The 19731-nt window shown below is 41.6% G+C and overlaps 1 protein-coding gene across 1 annotated transcript in view; it reads left to right on the forward strand.

Annotated features, from left to right (window-relative positions):
- The window catches only part of LOC308367770 (uncharacterized protein), a gene marked incomplete at both ends in the record, with an annotated part of 31065 nt that extends 12579 nt beyond the window's left edge, over positions 1-18486 (forward strand). The window contains 6 exons of the mRNA XM_080841760.1: positions 6878-6962; positions 8833-8993; positions 9094-9532; positions 11382-12083; positions 17105-17470; positions 18164-18486. Of these exons, the coding sequence (XP_080697886.1) occupies positions 6878-6962; positions 8833-8993; positions 9094-9532; positions 11382-12083; positions 17105-17470; positions 18164-18486 (2076 nt within the window). The remainder of the gene's footprint in view (positions 1-6877; positions 6963-8832; positions 8994-9093; positions 9533-11381; positions 12084-17104; positions 17471-18163) is intronic.
- Between the last annotated feature and the right edge of the window lie 1245 nt (positions 18487-19731).

Raw genomic sequence — 19731 nt, forward strand, 5'->3', positions numbered from 1 at the left:
AAATACATTTAAAGTGTCAAAACAAAGAATATAATATAATGGATACAATTGTTTTCAGTGTTTTCAATAATTGTGAAGGAAATTATTAAATATTATCATGAAGTGTTAGACTTAAAGGAAATTCTTATAACTGCTATTTTCTAAAGTGTTCTGTGCTGTTGGTTATGTGCCCTGTTTCTCTGTCTTGTTCAATGGAATGCTGTCTCTTGAGAGAGGGGGTTGAAGTTATCTTAGAAAGGCATTGTTTAGTTAAGGTATTTACAACTTCGTCTCCAAACGCTGGGAAAACCAACTATGTTGAAACTGAAACTAATGTCATGAATGTTTACATTGAGATTGCAATGGCGATTGATGAGGCCAGGTGTTCTGTTAAACTCTTCGTGATTGTTTGTTTTAATTCTTATCTTAGTAGGACAGAGGCCAGATGGCAACTCCGGACAGAGGAGGGGTTAAAATGTATTTTGTAACCTATGCTGTGAATTCTAATAAATGGTCTTGCGCCAGGAGCAAGAGCTCAGAGTTGACACGAGTGGTAACACTGCACTGCAGTGTAACACCGTTGCTCTCCGCTAAAGGCCTTAGCGTAATAGATCTGTTAACAACTTTGCTCTGGTTTGTTGGTGTCATTTTATTCTAAGTAATTTAAACAACTTAGCAGAGTTCAGGATTTTTTCCTGACAATAATATATCCATCCTTTATATAAAATTACATCAAAATGAACATACTGTGATTTTTATGATCTTCAATTCAATGTAAACTCTCTTCCTTCTAAACACACAGACTACTATTGGGTGACTAACCCTCCTATTATGTTTGGGGTACATTTTACCCCATTCAATGTTTAATATCTCTAAATAAATGATTGATATAATTTGTTTTGCATCATATTTAATTACTTTTCTTAATGTAATGGGGACAACTGTGTAAACACAAAATGATATATTTTGTATTATAATAATGTTTTGGAGGTTTATATTGCTGGGGTCAAATTGACCCCAAGCATAAAAGATGTTATTAAATTTAAAGGTAATAGGAGGGTTAAATGTCAGGGTAGTAGATTAATATAATTTTTTACTGGACGTGTGATCATACCCATATATTATGAATCTATACATTGTCCTACAATACAATTGAGAGAAATTAAATAAAAAATGTTTCACATGTTTATTACTTACCACTACACTGCCCCCTGTTGGACATGGTGCTCTTCACCTATGGAGACTGGTTGGAAGGAGTAACATCAACCTCAAAGACACTCCTGAGCTCACTAAACAGGAGATTGTGCTCAGTGTGTCTCTGTGTCCTCCAGGACCACACGCTGTCCTCTTGAACGTATGTGTAGATCACCACACAATAAGCATTGGATACTGAGGGTAAAGTTAAGTTAACATTTATCATGTGAACGGTGTGAAACACAGATACAGATACATACATACATGTGCCACAAGTGACCCAAACCTTTTATGGTTGTTGTTTGCCAGCCATCAACAGAACAGAAGACTAAAAAACATTATTTGGGAAGATGAGCGAATTCATTTGACAAGCTATAGAGGAGGTGTGTGTGTGTCAAAAATTGAACAGGGGGGCGTGGCCGGAGCGGAGTTCAGCACAGACGTGTCATTTTCTCAGTGGTTTCGTTTTTTAATTAATGCTTGTTCATCATTGCGATTGTTGTTGTGTTTATTAGAAAGAAATACAGCCTTGAAGGACAAAATACAGTGGAATGCACAAAGTGATGTTTACGTCTGAAAGTTGCAATTCTGTTTCAAAGGATACATTCTGCGAATTCTGTCTGTTTTCAGTTATCGTTGACATTTTCTCCCCGCGTACCGCCTGAACCACTTTGCGTACCCATGGGGGTATGCGTACCCCAGTATGGGAACCGAGGGTCTAGGTTAGGGGTCCCCAATTAGAAACCCAAACGGTCCACTCGCCAAATGTCCATTCAGTCCAGGGTCCGGAACAGTGACAGTCAAAATCCATAAACATAATTTCAACAAAAACGCTCAAACTATGCACAAGAGGTGATGTGGTCTGGCCTTATTTGTGTAAAAGGTGACACTTTTTTTGTGGTTTAAACTTGGGCATAAATGGTGTGAAGGCCAGGCGGAGGCACTGATGTAATGTTGAGTGTGCTCCTGTATTTGTTTTTCACCATATTCATGGTTGAAAAGGCAGACTATGGTAAGGTATGCACACTGTTGTTGTGTGGCTGATCTAGCTATTACGCTGCATGTTGCCTGGTCTGATTGCAGATGGTTTATTTTTCTGCCCCTTACCTCAGAGTTCTGCGGGTATTTCTGTTTGAAATGTGAATGCCTTGTTTCAAAGTGATGTTTCATGGTACCGCTTTTGACAGGGGAAACCATCTCGTTGCAGATTTAACACATCGGTTTTGTGCTCCCCACAAGCAGCACAAATGCACACTTGTCAGTCCACTCTGTCTTAAATTCTGTGATTTTTTGAATCAACTTTTCGTTATTTGTCAGGTTTAAAGCACGCCATGATTTTCGTTTGCTGGGAAAAGATACCGTTCACAACTGTTTCTGCCCTCGTTGTTGCCATTGACACACACAACCTGCGTGACCAACAGAGAGCTTGCGGCCAACATTGAGTGAGTGAGTTGTCATAGTGATGCTGTTATTACAGCTCCTGATTAGACCTCTGGATTGGACACGGAAGATAGAAACCACATTGAATAGGACAAAAATATATAGCATGAATTCTGGCACCAATGAAAACTCACTTGGATCATAATTAAATTAGAATGTTGATTTTGGCTTCGGTCCACATTGGATTGCGTCTGGGTCCGGATCCGGACCACGGTCCGCCTATTGAGTACTCCTGGTCTAGGTGATGCATATTACCCATAATGGTGCAGGCATTCTGGGAGGCAGAAATACTGTTTTGGCTGAGCTACATTCATTTAGTCCACTGCAGATGAACATTTCCGGGTGAAAGGAAGGGAGGAGGACACGCCCCCCCAGTCCCCCCGAACCACTTGGTCCAACAATAAGAACCTCAAAGACACTCCTGAGCTCACTAAACAGGAGATTGTGCTCAGTGTGTCTCTGTGTCCTCCAGGACCACATGCTGTCTTCTTCCTTGGATACTAAGAGTGAAGTTAAGTTATCTTATCATGTGAACGGTGTCAAACTGAAATACAGATACGTACATACACCAACAAGTAAAAGATAATGTGAATTGTACAAATGCATAGGATGGATACAAGCATGAGGCATGTAGCCTACCGGCTAAAAGTGTACAGTATAGTAAGTATGGAGTGGAGGGGGGGGGGGGGGAGAGAGAGAAAGAAAGGGAGAAAGAGGGAGAGGAGTGGGAGAGAGAGAGAGAGAGAGAGAGAGAGAGAGGGGAGAGAGAAAAAAAGAAAGGGAGAAAAAGAGGGAGAGGAGTGGAAGAGAGAGAGAAAGAGAGGTAAAGGAGTGGGAGAGAGAGAAAGAGGGGAGGGGGAGAGAAAGAGAGAGAGAGAGAAAGAGGGGAGGGGGAGAGAGAGAAAGAGGGAGCAGGGAAGGGAGAGAGTTTCATAACCCACACTCAGTCTTTACAGTTTTATAACAATCAGCACCTTAAAAACACAAAAGACCCAATTAGTGATGAATATTACTAATCAACATTACTGATTAATATTACTGTGGTATGCAAGTTATGTAGGAAGGTGATGGTGAAGATGCTCAAACCTCTCTCTTAGCTCTTCATTCCTCGCAGATATCTTCTCAAACACCGACTGAGCAGTCGCCAGACCCAACCTGAAATAACATGCCTCTCTTCCTGACCTAACCTGAAATAACATGCCTCTCTTCCTGACCTAACCTGAAATAACATGCCTCTCTTCCTGACCTAACCTGAAATAACATGCCTCTCTTCCTGACCTAACCTGAAATAACATGCCTCTCTCTGATAGTCCTGTTCTCATATCAGTCAGGTTCTATAACAGCAGTCCTGGTTGCTGTTCTCATATCAGTCTGGTTCTATAACAGCAGTCCTGGTTGATAATGCTGTTCTCATATCAACCTGGTTCTTTAACAGCAGTCCTGGTTGAAATTGCTGTTCTCATATCAGCTGATCTTTATTCTTATCCTCTCAACAGGACTGTGATGCATTTTTGTGATGATTCAGTCAATGTGTCATATCTATTTACATTTATATTTAGAGGATACATTTATTAATATTTAAAGGACACTTTGATGTTCAAGCATGTTTGTCAAAGAGTTTCTTTATTCAGATTCATACAAAGTAGAGAACTCAATGTAGCTTTGCCTTAATATACTGTCTGTGAAGATCGAAAACCAGATGTGAACCTTGCAGTGTTGGGCTCAAACCCATTCATTACTGTCTTCTATGTGAGACAAAAGCAAGAGATGTTGAGGATCCCCAGCAGTCTTGTTCATTAACAGCTTTGTTTGCCAACACATATAGAGAAACCACTTCAAACTTGGACGTCATTCAATGTTCAGGCATGTTAGTCAAAGAGACTCTAATGATGAATATGAAGTATAGAACTCACACCCAATCAATACTATCTAAAGGGAGTGAGCATTACCGGCCATCACACGCCTGATGTGTCCACTTCATTTACATGTTGCAATCAACTCGCTCCGCCCGGAGACACACCAAGCTTCTCTCTCACAACAACGTGGTCTAAAGATGCTCAGCTTACACACTGCAAAAAAATCAGCTTTCAAAAACAAGAAAAAAAAGTAATAAAATGGTGCAAATATTGCTTAAAATAAGCCAAATGATCTGCCAACAGAACAGGAAGATTTTACTTACTAAGAGTTTCTAAAATAAGTCCACTCCAGAATAATAACACAGCTTAAAGGTCCACCCTTTGGCCTAAAGATGCTCAGCCTACAAGGACACACTCCTGAACAATAATACAGCTTAAAGGTCACTGCACACTTAACAGGCCCAGAGTGACGGTTGTGTGTGTGTGTGTGTGTGTGTGTGTGTCAACCTCCAGTACCAGTAAATGACCACTAGATGGTGCTGTTCCAACACTCCCATGATAACCTGTTTTTGAGTGAGGTTGAGTCACCATCAAGTCCACGCACTGAGTCTGTCGGTTTGAATAACTCAACCTATGGCCGTGTGGGTAGAATTAGTAAAAGTCATGATTATCTTTTAGTCAACAGTCTGTTACTTCGCCTGAGTGATTCTTGCAACTGAAGTGCAGGTTTGTTTTACTCTTACTAGAAAATGGGGTGAAATTAAATCATTATGGACAGTAATCTCTTATATAGTACAATACATAACAGCCTTTGTGCCATAACACTCAATGCACCTCCCATCTCTGAACAGAGTCCTTAATGGCAGGTTTAGATGTCTTACTTGTCATGTCACGTGCAAAGAGTGCGTTTGGTCCTCTTTCCTATAAATACACTCAGAGTGCACTGCAGACACAAGCACTCAGGTGTGTGTGAGACGAAGACTTCTTTTGAAGATCGCCATTCAAACTAAACCTAGTTCGCAGTGTTACTCTGTGTCTTCCAGGAACTCATGCTTTTCTGCTGGTCGTCCATGAGAACATGTCCTTCACAGAGGCAGAGAGAAATGCCACATCCAACCACCTGAGTCTTCTGGGCCATGGAGCCTGGAAACACTCTCTAGTTCTGTTCATTCAGGAGAGACCTTCAGAAGAGAAAGCCTTTAAGGTTAAAGGTAAAATGCTCCAGTGGCTTGTAGAGAAATGTGGGAACAGATATCATGTCCTCAACATTTTCAATAAGGATGGCACGCAAGTCACGGAGCTGCTGGACAAGATAGAAAAGGTGGTGGCAGGAAACAGGGGATTTCAATATAAAATACACAGAGAGAGATTACAGGAGGTGGAAGAGAAAAGGACAGGAGAAGACAGGAGAGCAGAAGAGAGAAGAATGGAGGTGCAGAGACAAAGACTGTCTGTCAGCTCAGCAAAGGGTGAGTTCAATTTCTCATCTGCAGAATCACATTATTAGCATGAAAATGAAACATCTTTATGTTGATAAATGATACATGCTGTTTGTCTTAAAAACCTTACTTCCTTTTCATAAAAAGTACAATAAACTATATGCCTCTTGAACTATATACTTACAACAGCACTGAAGACAATTTACTTTACATGGATAAGATCACCATTACAAATATTAACTTTAGAGAGAGAGCGACAGAGCGAGAGAGAGAGAGAGGGAGAGAGAGAGAGAGAGAGAGAGAGAGAGAGGAAAAAGGGATCTGTTCATAATCTCTGTTTACTCCTGCAGGAGACACATTGCTTTCAGAACTCAGGATTGTGTTCCTGGGATTTAAAGATGCTGGTAAGAGTTCATCAGGAAACACCATCCTGGGCAGAGAGAAGTTTCAACCTGGACAGAGATCTGCTGTGTGTGTGAAGAGACAGGAAGAAATAGCAGGGAGGCAAGTCACTGTGGTGGAGGTTCCAGGATGGTGGGCATTTCAACGTCCCCAGATTACACCCAAAATGGTCCAAAGAGAGATTGTGCTCAGTCAAGGTTTGTGTGATCAGGGTACATATAGTTATTGATTTGTCATACGAGTGGATGCTAGTTTTACAGAGAAAGATATGACATCAGTTCAAAAACACTTATGTCTTCTCGGTGAGAAAGTGTGGAGACAAACCATGGTGCTGTTCACCAATGGGGACTGGTTGGGAGACACAACCATTGAGCAGCACATTGAGAGTGAAGGAGAGCATCTGAAATGGCTGATTGAGAAATGTGGGAACAGATATCATGTCCTCAACAATGCAAACAGCACTGATGACACACAAGTAACAGAGCTGCTAAACAAAGTTGAAGAAATGGTCGCAGGGAACAGAAATGCCATTATGAGATGGACAGAAAGAGACTGGAGGAAACACAGGAAAGGAGGATGAAAGAGGAAGAGAGAGCAAAAGAGAGACTGATGAAGGTAGAGAAGCAAAGACAACACCTCCAGTCACTGAATAGTGAGTTGATTTTGATATTTGAAAAATAAAACCTCAAAATCACCGACATTTTTCATTTGAAACGTGGATGCATTTTAACAATAATAAAACAGCAGTTATTGAGACAATAAGATGAATATGTAATGACTTATACACATTTAATACGTTTAATGGACATTCAATTAACTCATTTCTTTACTATTTTTCTTTGTAAATCTAAGTGTGTGTGGTCAAACAATATTAATCATTTAAATAAAATGATATTTGTAAGATGGGAATTTGAATATCATGTACACATCAATAATTCATACATATTGTATTGCAGGCAAATCCCTTCCTCTGTCAGAGTTCAGAGTTTTACTGCTGGGATCCATATATGATGGGAAGAGTTCATCAGGAAACACCATACTGGGCAGAGAGGAGTTTGACCAGAAGAGAAGAACAGCTCAGTGTGTGAAGAGACAGGGAGAAGTAGCAGGCAGACAGGTCACAGTAGTCGAGGCTCCAGGATGGTGGAGTAATATTGACCTCAAAGACACCAATGAGCTCACTAAACAGGAGATTGTGCTCAGTGTGTCTCTCTGTCCTCCAGGACCATTTTCAGGAGTGAAGCTCGCCTAGAGCGCCAAATGTGCTAGGACCGCCCCTGATTATATTTCATGTGAACATCATATCTTTGATTATCAGAAAATAATGTAAGTCTTTGATTGGTGAACCAAGGTTTAGATAAGCCTACAAAGAGTGCTGTCTGGAGATTGATTTTAAACTGGGTCCTAACGGTTGTTGTCATTTAATTCCCTTTTGCCCAAATAGTCAACAACAGAAGATAACTCTTCCTCCTCCTCACCTGTACCTTGTTGCCTTCATCCTTTTTGTTTTAGAAAAATGTTCTTATATCCTTAGCCTTCAAGTTTTGCCTTAGTGAATTAGCCAGCTAGCTACCACCAGATGCAAACAATGACAAGCCTTTAAACCAGTGTGCTCTCTCTCTCGTGCTGACATTGTGCGCGTGCAAAGTAGTTAGAAGAAGATCTGCTGCTTGAATGAGACACAGATGACCCAAAGCTACTTGTGTTTTTGATCAACAATATTGAGCCAAGTGAGCCAAGTAATACCTAGAATTACAAAACATGGAGTCTTGCTCTCAAGGTACGACCTCAGTCATTTTAGTCATAGAGGTATTATATAGACCTGGATAGAGTGAGGGGGATTTATGCTTGCTGTTGCAGTCCAAGCTAGACTGGTGATCTTGATCCTGATATTTTTATGATACTATAGGACGCCATTAACACAACGTACCTAGAGGGCAGATGAAACTAAGATTGAATGAGCATGGCGTCTTACGCAGAATGAGTGCAAACAGACCAAATGGTCCAAACAGACCAAATGTGGCACAAATAGTTTCTTTAATGCTGGGAGGTTACCAAACACTGATAAAAGGTGAAAGGGAAAAGGCTCATGGACATGTAACAAGAACATGAAACAATCATAAAACAGCTGTTATTGAGACATTCAAAATAAACATGTTATGTTATATATATATATACATACTTTTAAATACATTTAAAGGAAATTCATTGAAGCAATTGCTTTAAATGATCTGTTTTAAACCCTGTTTGTAAAAGCATGTTATTCACACTTTTATGGAAATCTATGTGAATGTAAATGTGTGGAGTCACTCTGAAATATGAATCATTTGATTGAAATTAAACATAATTTGACAGAATGGAATTGTAATATCATGTATGCCTTTATAATTCATACAATCTAAATGTATGTGGTCACACTCTGAAATATTAATCTTTTTATTCAAAGAAAACATAATCTGTAATAATGGAATTTAAATATCATGTATGTCTTTATAATTCATACTGTACAATCTATATTACAGGCAAATCACCTCCACTGTCAGAGTTCAGAGTTGTGCTGCTGGGATTCAGATATGCTGGTAAGAGTTCATCAGGAAACACCATCTTGGGCAGAGAGGAGTTTGACCTGAAGAGAAGAACAGCTCAGTGTGTGAAGAGACAGGGAGAAGAAGCAGGCAGACAGGTCACTGTAGTCGAGGCTCCAGGATGGTGGGGCAATATCAAAGACAATCCTGAGCTCACTAAACAGGAGATTGTGCTCAGTGTGTCTCTGTGTCCTCCAGGACCACATGCTGTCCTCCTGGTCATACCTGTGGTTAAAGCCATTACAGAGGACGAGGGAGGCATATTGCAGGAACACCTGGAGTTTCTCAGTGAGAGTGTGTGTGAGTCACACCATGGTGCTGTTCACCTATGGAGACTGGCTGGGAGACACAACCATTGAGCAGTACATTGAGAGTGAAGGGGCCATGCAGCCTTTAGTAGACAAATGTGGGAACAGATATCATGTCTTCAACAATGAAAATAGAGGTGATGATACACAGGTTACACAGCTGTTGGAGAAGATTGAAGAAATTGTGATAGGAAACAGGGGCCATCACTTTGAGATGAACAGAAAGAGACTGGAGGGAGCGCGGGAAAGGAGGTCGAAAGTGGAAGAGAGGGCAAAAGAGAGACTGATGAAGGTGGAGAAGCAAAGACAAAACCTCCAGTCACTGAAGAGTGAGTTGTGTTAGATCTTTTACAAACTCACCTCAAAATCACCACACAAATATGAATCTTTGGGCCTCATTTATAAAACGTTGCGTAGAAACCATCCTATATTTTGTCTAAGACATTTCCTGAAATGAGCGTAAGTGAGATCCACAGTAAACAGACGTACGCACAAAAAACACGTGTACGCCAATCCTTCGGTTATAAATCACAAATGGTCGTGAAATTGTGCGCAACTGAATCTCCGCCCTCAAAACGCCCCTATTTAATCTAATCAGCATATTATCAATGCACAAACAGAGCGCATCCTCAATGCACAAACTCTCTGTGACAGTGGCGAGCAAGAAAGAAACATGTAAACAGAAGAATTAAAGTGAGGCTGGCATCGACGTTCTGCTGACGGAACAACAGATGCGGGCCAAAACATCGTTAGAAAGCCTGTCTGGTGGCGTAATAGCAAAAGCAAAGTATTTGACATGTAGTAGACACGTCTCCGAAGCACCAGCACCTGCGGTACGAGAGGCACCAGAAGCCGCATCTGCGGCAACAGCACCAAGGCTTTGGTGCGCTCCACTACCGACCTGTGCTGTATTGAAGTGGGCTTCCTAGGCTTTCTGAGTGTGCGAAATATGGATGAGAATACATTGGGAAACCTGTTTTACGCAGGAAATCCTCTTTCACATTTTGCTGGGCACTGTATGGAAATCTAATAAATTGCGGGCATATACTGCGAAGAACATCGGGCAAAATTCTTCTTAATGATGACGGGGATTGGTCGACTGGTCCCATCGGAACGTTACTGTAGCCAGGAATCCAAGAACAGACAATACCTGAACGTGTATGGCCTGGTTGCCTCTGGTGCGCCTCTCTAGACGAGAGACCATTTGGGCACAACCAGTGGTGTAGTGGTCCCTGGAGAAGTGGGTAAACTCTTTAATTTTTTTAAGCAGCCCATACAGCACATGATAAACGCCCTGTTTTGACAAGTGGTTAATCCAATGCTGACTGAAAAATAAGTGGGTATACTCCGTATACCTGCGCTGCGTATACCCTGGACTACACCACTGTGCACAACGCTCTCGGCAAGCGGTAGGCCTACTGCTTATCAGACATATCATCCTGTGTCAAAAAGTCTGCACGATCACAAAAAAACCCTCTCTCTCTCCTTATTGCGCAGTTGGCGATATCCTCTAACAACGCCAATGCAGCCATATCTCCTACTGAAAACTAAGCCACTTTTAGTCTTTTTATAGGCTATACGTTTGAGCGAAATGTTTTACACGTGTGAAATTAAAACGGAATATCTATAAAATGTGAATATCATTCATGTGTAAATTATTCTAATAGTTTATTTGATTTTATTGAGCGAAACATTAATTTGGCCTTTCACCAGTACCCCAAATGGTGACGTTGATGAAACTGCGTGTCGGCTGTCGGGGCTCGGAGAGTCCTGAATTCCTGCAGTACTCCAGTATTGCCGCAAGGAAATCTACTTACGTCAACTGAAACCAGACGTAGAGATACGTCCTTTTCTACGTCTAAGACGGTTTTTATAAATCTGTACTTAGACGTGGATTTGATCGCACGCACAGTCTAAGATCAGTTCTGTGCGTAAGTATGTTTTATAAATGAGGCCCTCTCACTTATAAAGTGAATGCATTAAATGGTCTGTTTTTAACCACTATTACTACGGGCATGTTTTTCACACTATTAGGGACATAGTGTATATGTGAATGTAAATGTGTGTTGTCACACTCTGAAATATTAATCTTTTTATTTAAATAAAACCTTATATGTAAGATTGTAATTTTAATATCATGTATGTATGTCTTTATAATTCATACAATCTATTTTACAGGCAAATCACCTCCACTGTCAGAGTTCAGAGTTGTGCTGCTGGGAAACAGATATGTTGGGAAGAGTTCATCAGGAAACACCATCCTGGGCAGAGAGGAGTTTGACCTGGAGAGAAGAACAGCTCAGTGTGTGAAGAGACAGGGAGAAGTAGCAGGCAGACAGGTCACAGTAGTCAAGGCTCCTGGATGGTGGAATAATGCCAACCTCAAAGACACTCCTGAGCTCACTAAACAGGAGGTTGTGCTCAGTGTGTCTCTGTGTCCTCCAGGACCACATGCTGTCCTCCTGGTCATACGTGTGGATAACGCCATTACAGAGGACGAGCGAGGTACATTGCAGGAACACCTGGAGTTTCTCAGTGAGAGTGTGTGGAGTCACACCATGGTGCTGTTTACCTGTGGAGACTGGCTGGGAGACACAACCATTGAGCAGTACATTGAGAGTGAAGGGGCCCTGCAGTCTCTAGTAGAAAAATGTGGGAACAGATATCATGTCCTTAACAATCTGAACAACATTGATGATCAGGTCACACAGCTGCTAGAGAAGATAGAAGAGATGGTTGAAGGAAACAGCTACCTTCACTTTGAGATGGACAGAAAGAGACTGGAGAAAGTGGAGGAGAGCAGGAAACAACAGAGACATAGAGCAGACGACAGAGAGATGTATGTCTACAGGCAGAAAAAAACTCTTGCATATTCAGTGGGTGAGTTGATTGATATAAAACAATATTTTGTAGTAATCACTTCCTTATCTTTTTTTGTAATCCAGTATCATTAAATTAAGAAAATGTTTGTTTAGGCATTCTACATAATGAATGACAAGCTGTTGTGTGTAGTGAGTTTGAGTGTCAGGGGCAGAGCAATTGCCCAATAAATGTCCCTTGTGATGTTGTGATTAATCATCAAATAAATAGAAATACCTCAAAGGTTCTGCAGAATTTGTATAGATTATGTTTATATAGTTTATAGTTCAAATGTACATTCACCACTTATTCAAAAAGATCTACATGACCACAATTTCACCTCCTGCACTCATAGGTAACATGAACTTCTAAACAAAATGGAGGAACATTTCTTACCGCACTTGCTTTCATTTATTTTTGGTTTGCTGGATGTATATATGTATGTCCTCTTTGCTTCCCCACTGTCTGTCTCCAGGTTGTCTTTGGATGACATACAGCGCTTTTCCCCTCTGGTTGCCTTCCCATTGCCACCATACAATCAGTATTTTGCTCTTTCCGGAGTACATGGCCGATCCAATTCCATTGTCTTTTTCTGAGTTCATTGCTTATCTTGTTGACCCTCGTAATCTTTTCAATTTCCTCATTGCATATTTTCTGCAGCCATCTCATTCCGAGGATCCTTCTGAGGCATGTGAATTGGAAGCTGTCCATTAAGTTTTGCTCTGCCTTTGTTACTTCCCATGCTTCAAAACCATAGAGCAGCACTGGTCATACAAGAATGTCTCGAAATCTTGAATAGTTTGATCATGATGTTGCGTCCAATGTTCTTTGCTCTCCATATCTTCATCAGGTTGTAGAATGCTCCTCTTGCCTTGTTCAGTCTGTTCTTGATGTCCCTTTGTCCCTCCTCCGTCATTCCTGACTGTGGCTCCAAGACAAACAAACAATCTCCTACATCTTTAACTTCATCATTTCCATGAAGCGTCTCTCCCCTCTGAATGTGTTGTTTGGTGTTTGTGGTGCTTGTTTGCTACAACGGTGTGAGGGTTTGTTTGTGTTGGGCGTTGTCCTTTGTTTGGTCTGCCGCAATATAGCAATAGTTAATACATTGTGACATTTTCCTACACCTCTGATGTCTCTAAATTGTACTGGTTAATAGCAGTGGCGGTCCGTGCATTTCACGACTGGGCCTTCAGCGATGTCCTACCACTGATCTCAAAAAGAAACTTTTTGAGATCAGTGTGTCCTACACGATGTTAAACTGAGTGAATCCGCCTCCTAATACCATCATTATGACGCCATGGCTCTAGAACCATTATATTTATACAGAAAGGCAGTGAGTACCTTAACATAGTCGAGTACAACAGACTTTATCAATATTTCCGGAGCATTTAAAATCAATACACCCGTATTAACAATACATTAAGAGTAGTAAACTCTCAGTTATATGATCGCTTGCTGTCAAAACTTAAAAATAAAAGGCGATTTTCAGGGATTAGTCTACAAAGTTTTATTAAGTCCACCGAAAGCTTTAACAAGTTTGTCCACTAAACATCGCATTGTCCCACCTGCAAAGCAGTTTCATTAAACTTCCCATCCTCACGATATCCAGTTTTTCTTGAAAGTTCCGTCTTGAAAATGGCGTTGTAATTGTATCAAAAACTGGAATGATCAAGTTGGTGTAAACTAGTTTATATGAGTTGGTTAATGTAATTATATTTAGTTTTACCAATTGAAACAACTAGCATAAGCATGTACGTCGTTTTCGCATTAGCCAGCTAAATTGAGCACTGAAGCACTGCACCGGTCTGCCTCAGTATCCAATCAAAGGACGTTTACGTGTCACGTTCAACGCGAGGAAAGAAATCTTCCGGGCCTTCTAGAAGGCCCAGTGTCGCCAACTCGAAATCCGATTGGTTGTCACAACTGTCTGTTTCAGTTCATTCAACTTAAATGAAATGAAACAGCCAGTTGTGATAACCAATCAGATGTACACGGGCCTTCAATGTGAATTATGAAGGCCTCAGGGAAGATTTCTGTTCTCGGGGAAGATTTCACGGAGCGTGGCAACACATGATAGCTGAAATATGATTGGATGAAAGCTCTAACATAAATTAACAACGCTGGAAGTTATGAAATGAAGATAATGTACTATAGGGAATAATTGAATACATATTTATGAAAAGAAAATATTAAAATTAAATGTATTTTATTACATTTATTTTCTGATGATGTTTAGGCCAGCAGAGAAGGCCTTGAAGGCCCTGACGGACCACCACTGGTTAATAGTGTGGTACCCTCTTTTGTCATCATCTATTTGCCAATGATATTTCAATAACGTCCACAAACCGGTTAAACATACTCACACTTTCTGGTGCTCTCGCTTCCCCATACTGGTCCCAACACGAAAGCACGCTTCAGGCTGGGGTAGTACCTTTAGAACGTACCACTAGGGGAGGAAGCAGGGCATTTTGTTACAGGAGTGGTTGAGAGAGAAGGACAACTCTCCTGCAGTGAGGTAGAGTTGTTTCTCTAGGTAATACTGTTACGCTACATTCTGACATTTAATCTTGTTTTGTTTAAAGTATTTTGTTTTGTTATAATGTTTGCCATTGGCAATGCCTGCAAACCTGTATAGTAAATACATTTTTGCATTGTTTGATACGGCGATAACCACTGCAGGATTTTTTTTCTACCTCCTTCACAAAGCCCACATCCCAACTTGTAGGCTGGCTGGATTGCTTGCTCATTAATTTCAGTCCGACTCTTCCTGCATTCTCAACCAGTCTGTTGGTCTTTTCTTTGAGGTGATCATGCTTAGATGGAAGTGTCGTCTGCATAATCTAAATCTTCAAGCATGGTTGTGAAGTTCCGTCTGAGGCCATTTCGGTGTCCATCTGTTGTTCTTCCATGACCCAGTCAAGTAGGAATAGGAAGACTGACATGTTGCATCCTTGTTTGACGCCTGTGGTGATCTTGAACCATCTTGTATGTTCTATTTCCTCCAGTACGGTGCATTCAAAGTCTTCGTACATGAGATGGACCATTTTTGTCAACTCATCTGGAATGTCGTATGATTTCATGATCTTCCATGAGCGTTCTCGGTGAATGGAGTGAAATACGATGTCGATGAAGTGTGTCTATAATGGAGTTCTCTACTCATTCACCATTCTCCATCCACCATTCTCTGTTGATTTTTGTGCATTTAAGGCAACCTCTTCCATTTCCTCCTGTCCTGTCTTGCTATACGCTTCACGCTGTCCTTCAATGTGTATTCTACTCGTAGCCGTCCTTTGATTATTTCCGATCTGGTGCTGTTGATTGTTGTCTCTTTCCTCTCGTCAATTGCTTACCGGGTCTCACCATTCAGGAATGGTTTACTCTTCTTCTTTTCTTCATCCGTCCAGTCACCTTATTTGCTGTCTCTATGTATATCTTCTCTATCTGGTTGCAATGTTCATTAATGCCATCTTCCACTTCAAGGGCCTCAAATCTGTTGTGCAGTTCTACATTGAACTTCTTCCTGAATTCTTCATTGTAAATCTTTTGGAACTCGAACTTTGGCTTGATCTTGCTTCTCTCTGGGTTTTTTATGGAGCTTCATCCGTAGTCTTGTCACTATAAGGTAATGGTCGCTTGCTGCATCTGCTCCTTTATAGACTCTGGTGTCTTTTATCAACCTCCTTCATTCTCTTTTAATCATAATGTGGTCAATCTGGTTCTATGTTCTTCCATCAGGGGACACCCATGATGCTTTGTGTATGTCTCTGTGTGGAAAACAGATTCCTGTGATGACAAATGATTGATTGAAATGATGATTGCACAATCTTTCTCCATTATCCTTCCTTCTCCCCATTTCATGGGTTCCCATGACCTCTTCCAGGTCCTTGTTGTTGTCTCTGACTTTTGCATTAAGGTCCACCATCACTATTCCAATGTCATGTTTGTTACATCTGTCTACAGTCGTCTGGAGTACGTCTTTATCTTAGTCTGTGGCCTAATTATTTGGTGCAAATGTTTGTATGATAGTAATTTTCTTGAAGTGTGTGTATGATCTGGTGCTTATTACTCGGCTGCTAACTGGTCTCCATTCTAAGGGCCACACCCCTATGATATTCTTCCTCTTCTCCAGAGTAAATCAACATGTTGTCATTTGCAAGCTTGGTACAGCCAGCCCCGGTTCATCTTGTCTCACTAAGTCCTTAGATATCACATCCATATTGGTCCATTTCTCCTACTTCGGCTTTACCTGTTCTGTATAGGGTGCGTACGTTCCAGCATCCTAACCTTGTGGTCGTCTCTTTTTGTTGATAATGACTTTGTCGGATACTGGGCTTCCCATTTGACCTAGTGACCTTGTGATGTGTTTGGGCTGAAACTCCGTCCACAGTCACACCATCACCAACGCTGATTGAATTCTGAATAGTTGCAGTTTCAGAAATCATTTTTGCTTCCTAGGAACATGTGATTGGCCTGTAGCCCAAACCCAGACCTGGAGAACCAGTTGGTTTTCTGTAGGGGTTTCCTTTCCTTTAGACGATTGCACACTCACAAGCTCCATCTGCATGGGTACAGTTTAACGTCATGCTCAGGACCAATAAATATGAATACATACATGGAAATAGCCACTCATGTCTTACTTACTTCTGAACCTGTATGCCTTTTTTCTTCATATGTCCCTTGATTAATTATGAATTAATTACCATCAAAGAACAACAGTTACCTAGACTTTCCCACCTCTTAAATTATTAATTATGTGCTGTTTCTGATTACAGGTGATGTTCCACATCTCTCAGAGGTAAAGATTGTACTGCTGGGAAACATCAATGCTGGGAAAAGTTCATCAGGAAACACCATCCTGGGGAGAGAGGAGTTTGGTCTAAAGAGAAGAACAGCTCAGTGTGTGAAGAGACAGGGAGCAGTAGCAGACAGACAGGTCACTGTTGTTAAGGCTCCAGGATGGTCCAAAAATACCAACCTCAAAGACACTCCTGAGCTCACTAAACAGCAGATTGTTCTCAGTGTGTCTCTATGTCCTCCAGGACCACATGCTGTCCTCCTGGTCATACCTGTAGATGAGTCTATCTCAGAGCTCCACAGAACAAATATTGAGGAACACTTGAGGCTTGCTGGTGAAGAACTTTGGAGCCACACCATGGTGCTGTTCACCTATGGGGACTGGCTGGGAGACACAACCATTGAGCAGTACATTGAGAGTGAAGGAGAAAGTCTCCATTGGCTCATTGAGAAATGTGGGAACAGATATCATGTCCTCAATAACAAGACTAAACGGGATGACTCGCAGGTTACAGAGCTGCTGCAGAAGATTGAAGAGATGGTGGAAAGAAACAGACACTCTCACTATGAGAAGAGAAAACAAGAGAGATCACTGATGCAATTCTTTAGAGGTGAGTAGCAGCATGTCCCATTGTCTGCACTGAACAAATGCAAAATTTAGTTTAGTTCCCCCTGGATTATTATTTAAGACATAATTGCTAGACTGTGCACATGCCATGTAAATCAAAAGCTAATTTGGCCTTTCATGCTGGACCTCAAGGTTTGCTGAAATTTAATGGAGGAGAGACACAGGACAGGGAGATGGAAGAGACTGCTGCACGATTGGGAGGACTGAACCTGCAGAGAAGCAACAGTTTTCGCCCGAACTGTATGAACCATGCTTAATTAATTTCTGTGTAAAAGTATAGTAAATGTTTGGTAAAATACTATAGCAGTGATGATAGCTTTTGGGGCTAAAATGTACTGTATTCCATGGTTCACTAGGTATACTGTGCTTTACATCTATCGTTCTGCTGCTTAGCAAACCTGCTTACCCATTGACAGTCCTTTATGTGCTCAGTGTTCTTGGTAATTATGTTGGTATTATGCTGTTCCTTTGCAGTGTCTGTGTTTCATTGTTAAATTGTTTGACTTAATCAGTGTCAGAGAAAGTATCTTGGCATATAAAGTGCTCCAAGGGCACCACATTAAAACTGCCTCAGTAAAGGTGGTCCTTCTTCATGTCTTATTGGGATGACTGGTGACATTGATAGAGTGAGTGTGATTCTTAAGTGTCTCTTAAGTGTAATTGTGTTCTGTTTCAGTGAGTGGAGATGACAGATCTGAGATGTTCACAATGGAAAGCTCGGCCTACGGCACACACACATCAGCAGCACCTTCTGAAGCCCCCTCTGAATGGGGCTCTCAGGAATCCATCAACACTGCAGATTCTGGAATCGGCTCTATGAGTTCTGGAACTATGAGAAGTTCTATAGAAATCAGAGGGATCAAAGCAGAGGAAAAGACTGGCCAAGATTCTGACATTCCAGAACACAACAAAGCAGGCATCCAAAACATCCAAAGCTGTCATGAGGGGTGGATTCTTAGAGCATCCAAAGTGGTTGTGAGGGATGAGCTGGATTGTTAACGTCAATGATGGCCGTATCTCCCCATCAGGATGACATGAGGGCAGGAAAGCCACAGAGCAGCACCTGCCTGGAAGGACACTGCAGGGGCGATAGGGTGGAGGATAAAGCATTGATGACACACTGACATTTACACACATAACACATCATATCGTATATGACAGCCTCAGCACACACACACACCAAGCATGTCCCAATCGCTGATGGAAATGGAAATATTGCTCCTCACCCCCACCACTCCTCATCTACGCATATGGACAGCTGAACTATACCCACCCACTTTCTTCCTTTTCTTTCCCTACTAATCAAGACCATCTCCCCATGGCACGCTGCTGTAGTCTCTCCACCTGGTCTACCTGGAGAAACCCTCGGCCAATTGCTCCCACCGCCACTGCATTGCCGTACACTTACTCTACCCCATACCCTATGCTAGCATTTATTTACAATATACATTATTGCCACCACTGAAATGTTTCTCTGTCCCTACGTCCCCTACCCCTGTAACAGTTACCCTATTAGTACAGTAAACCGGTCTTGCCTGTATCATGTATTTTACCACCGGATGTCTGTATATATACTATGTCCCGCGACCAAATGCTGGCTGTGTACAACCCCTATTGCCCCCCGGCCCACCTCAAGCAGATGGGTCCCCCCTTATGTGCCGTGGTTCTGCTTAAGGTTTCTTCCTGCCTAACAGGGAGTTTTTTCTTGCCCCTGTTGCCATTGTGCATGCACTAAGGGGGTCTAGGCTCTGGGCTCTGTTAAGCGCCTAAAGGCAATTGTATTGTAATGACGCTATACAAATGAAATTGAATTGAATTGAATTGAATTGAAACACACACACACACAAACACCTGACACAATGTCACACACACACACAGACACAGACACACACACACACACACACACACACACACACACACACACACATACGCTCACATACACAAACACACACACACAAACACACACACACACAAACACCTGACACGCTGACACACACACTTTCCTTGGGCGCTTAAGCCAGCACACCTGGGGGACCCACGGACTTCATCACCTTGGATGACATCATGTACTGATCATCATGAGTCATCTCTACATGAGCCTTTCCTGTGATTGTCACCACTGATCCGTAACAGACATTGAGTGTAGTGTCAGTTCAGGCACAATGTGGGTTTCCATAGTGATGAGGAGGATAAGGCAGGCTGTGTCTGTCATCACTTGCCTTTTAACAAATCAGATATGTTCCA

This window comes from Sprattus sprattus (assembly GCF_963457725.1).
Source record: "Sprattus sprattus genome assembly, chromosome: 1".
In the NCBI taxonomy this organism is placed as follows: domain Eukaryota; kingdom Metazoa; phylum Chordata; class Actinopteri; order Clupeiformes; family Clupeidae; genus Sprattus; species Sprattus sprattus.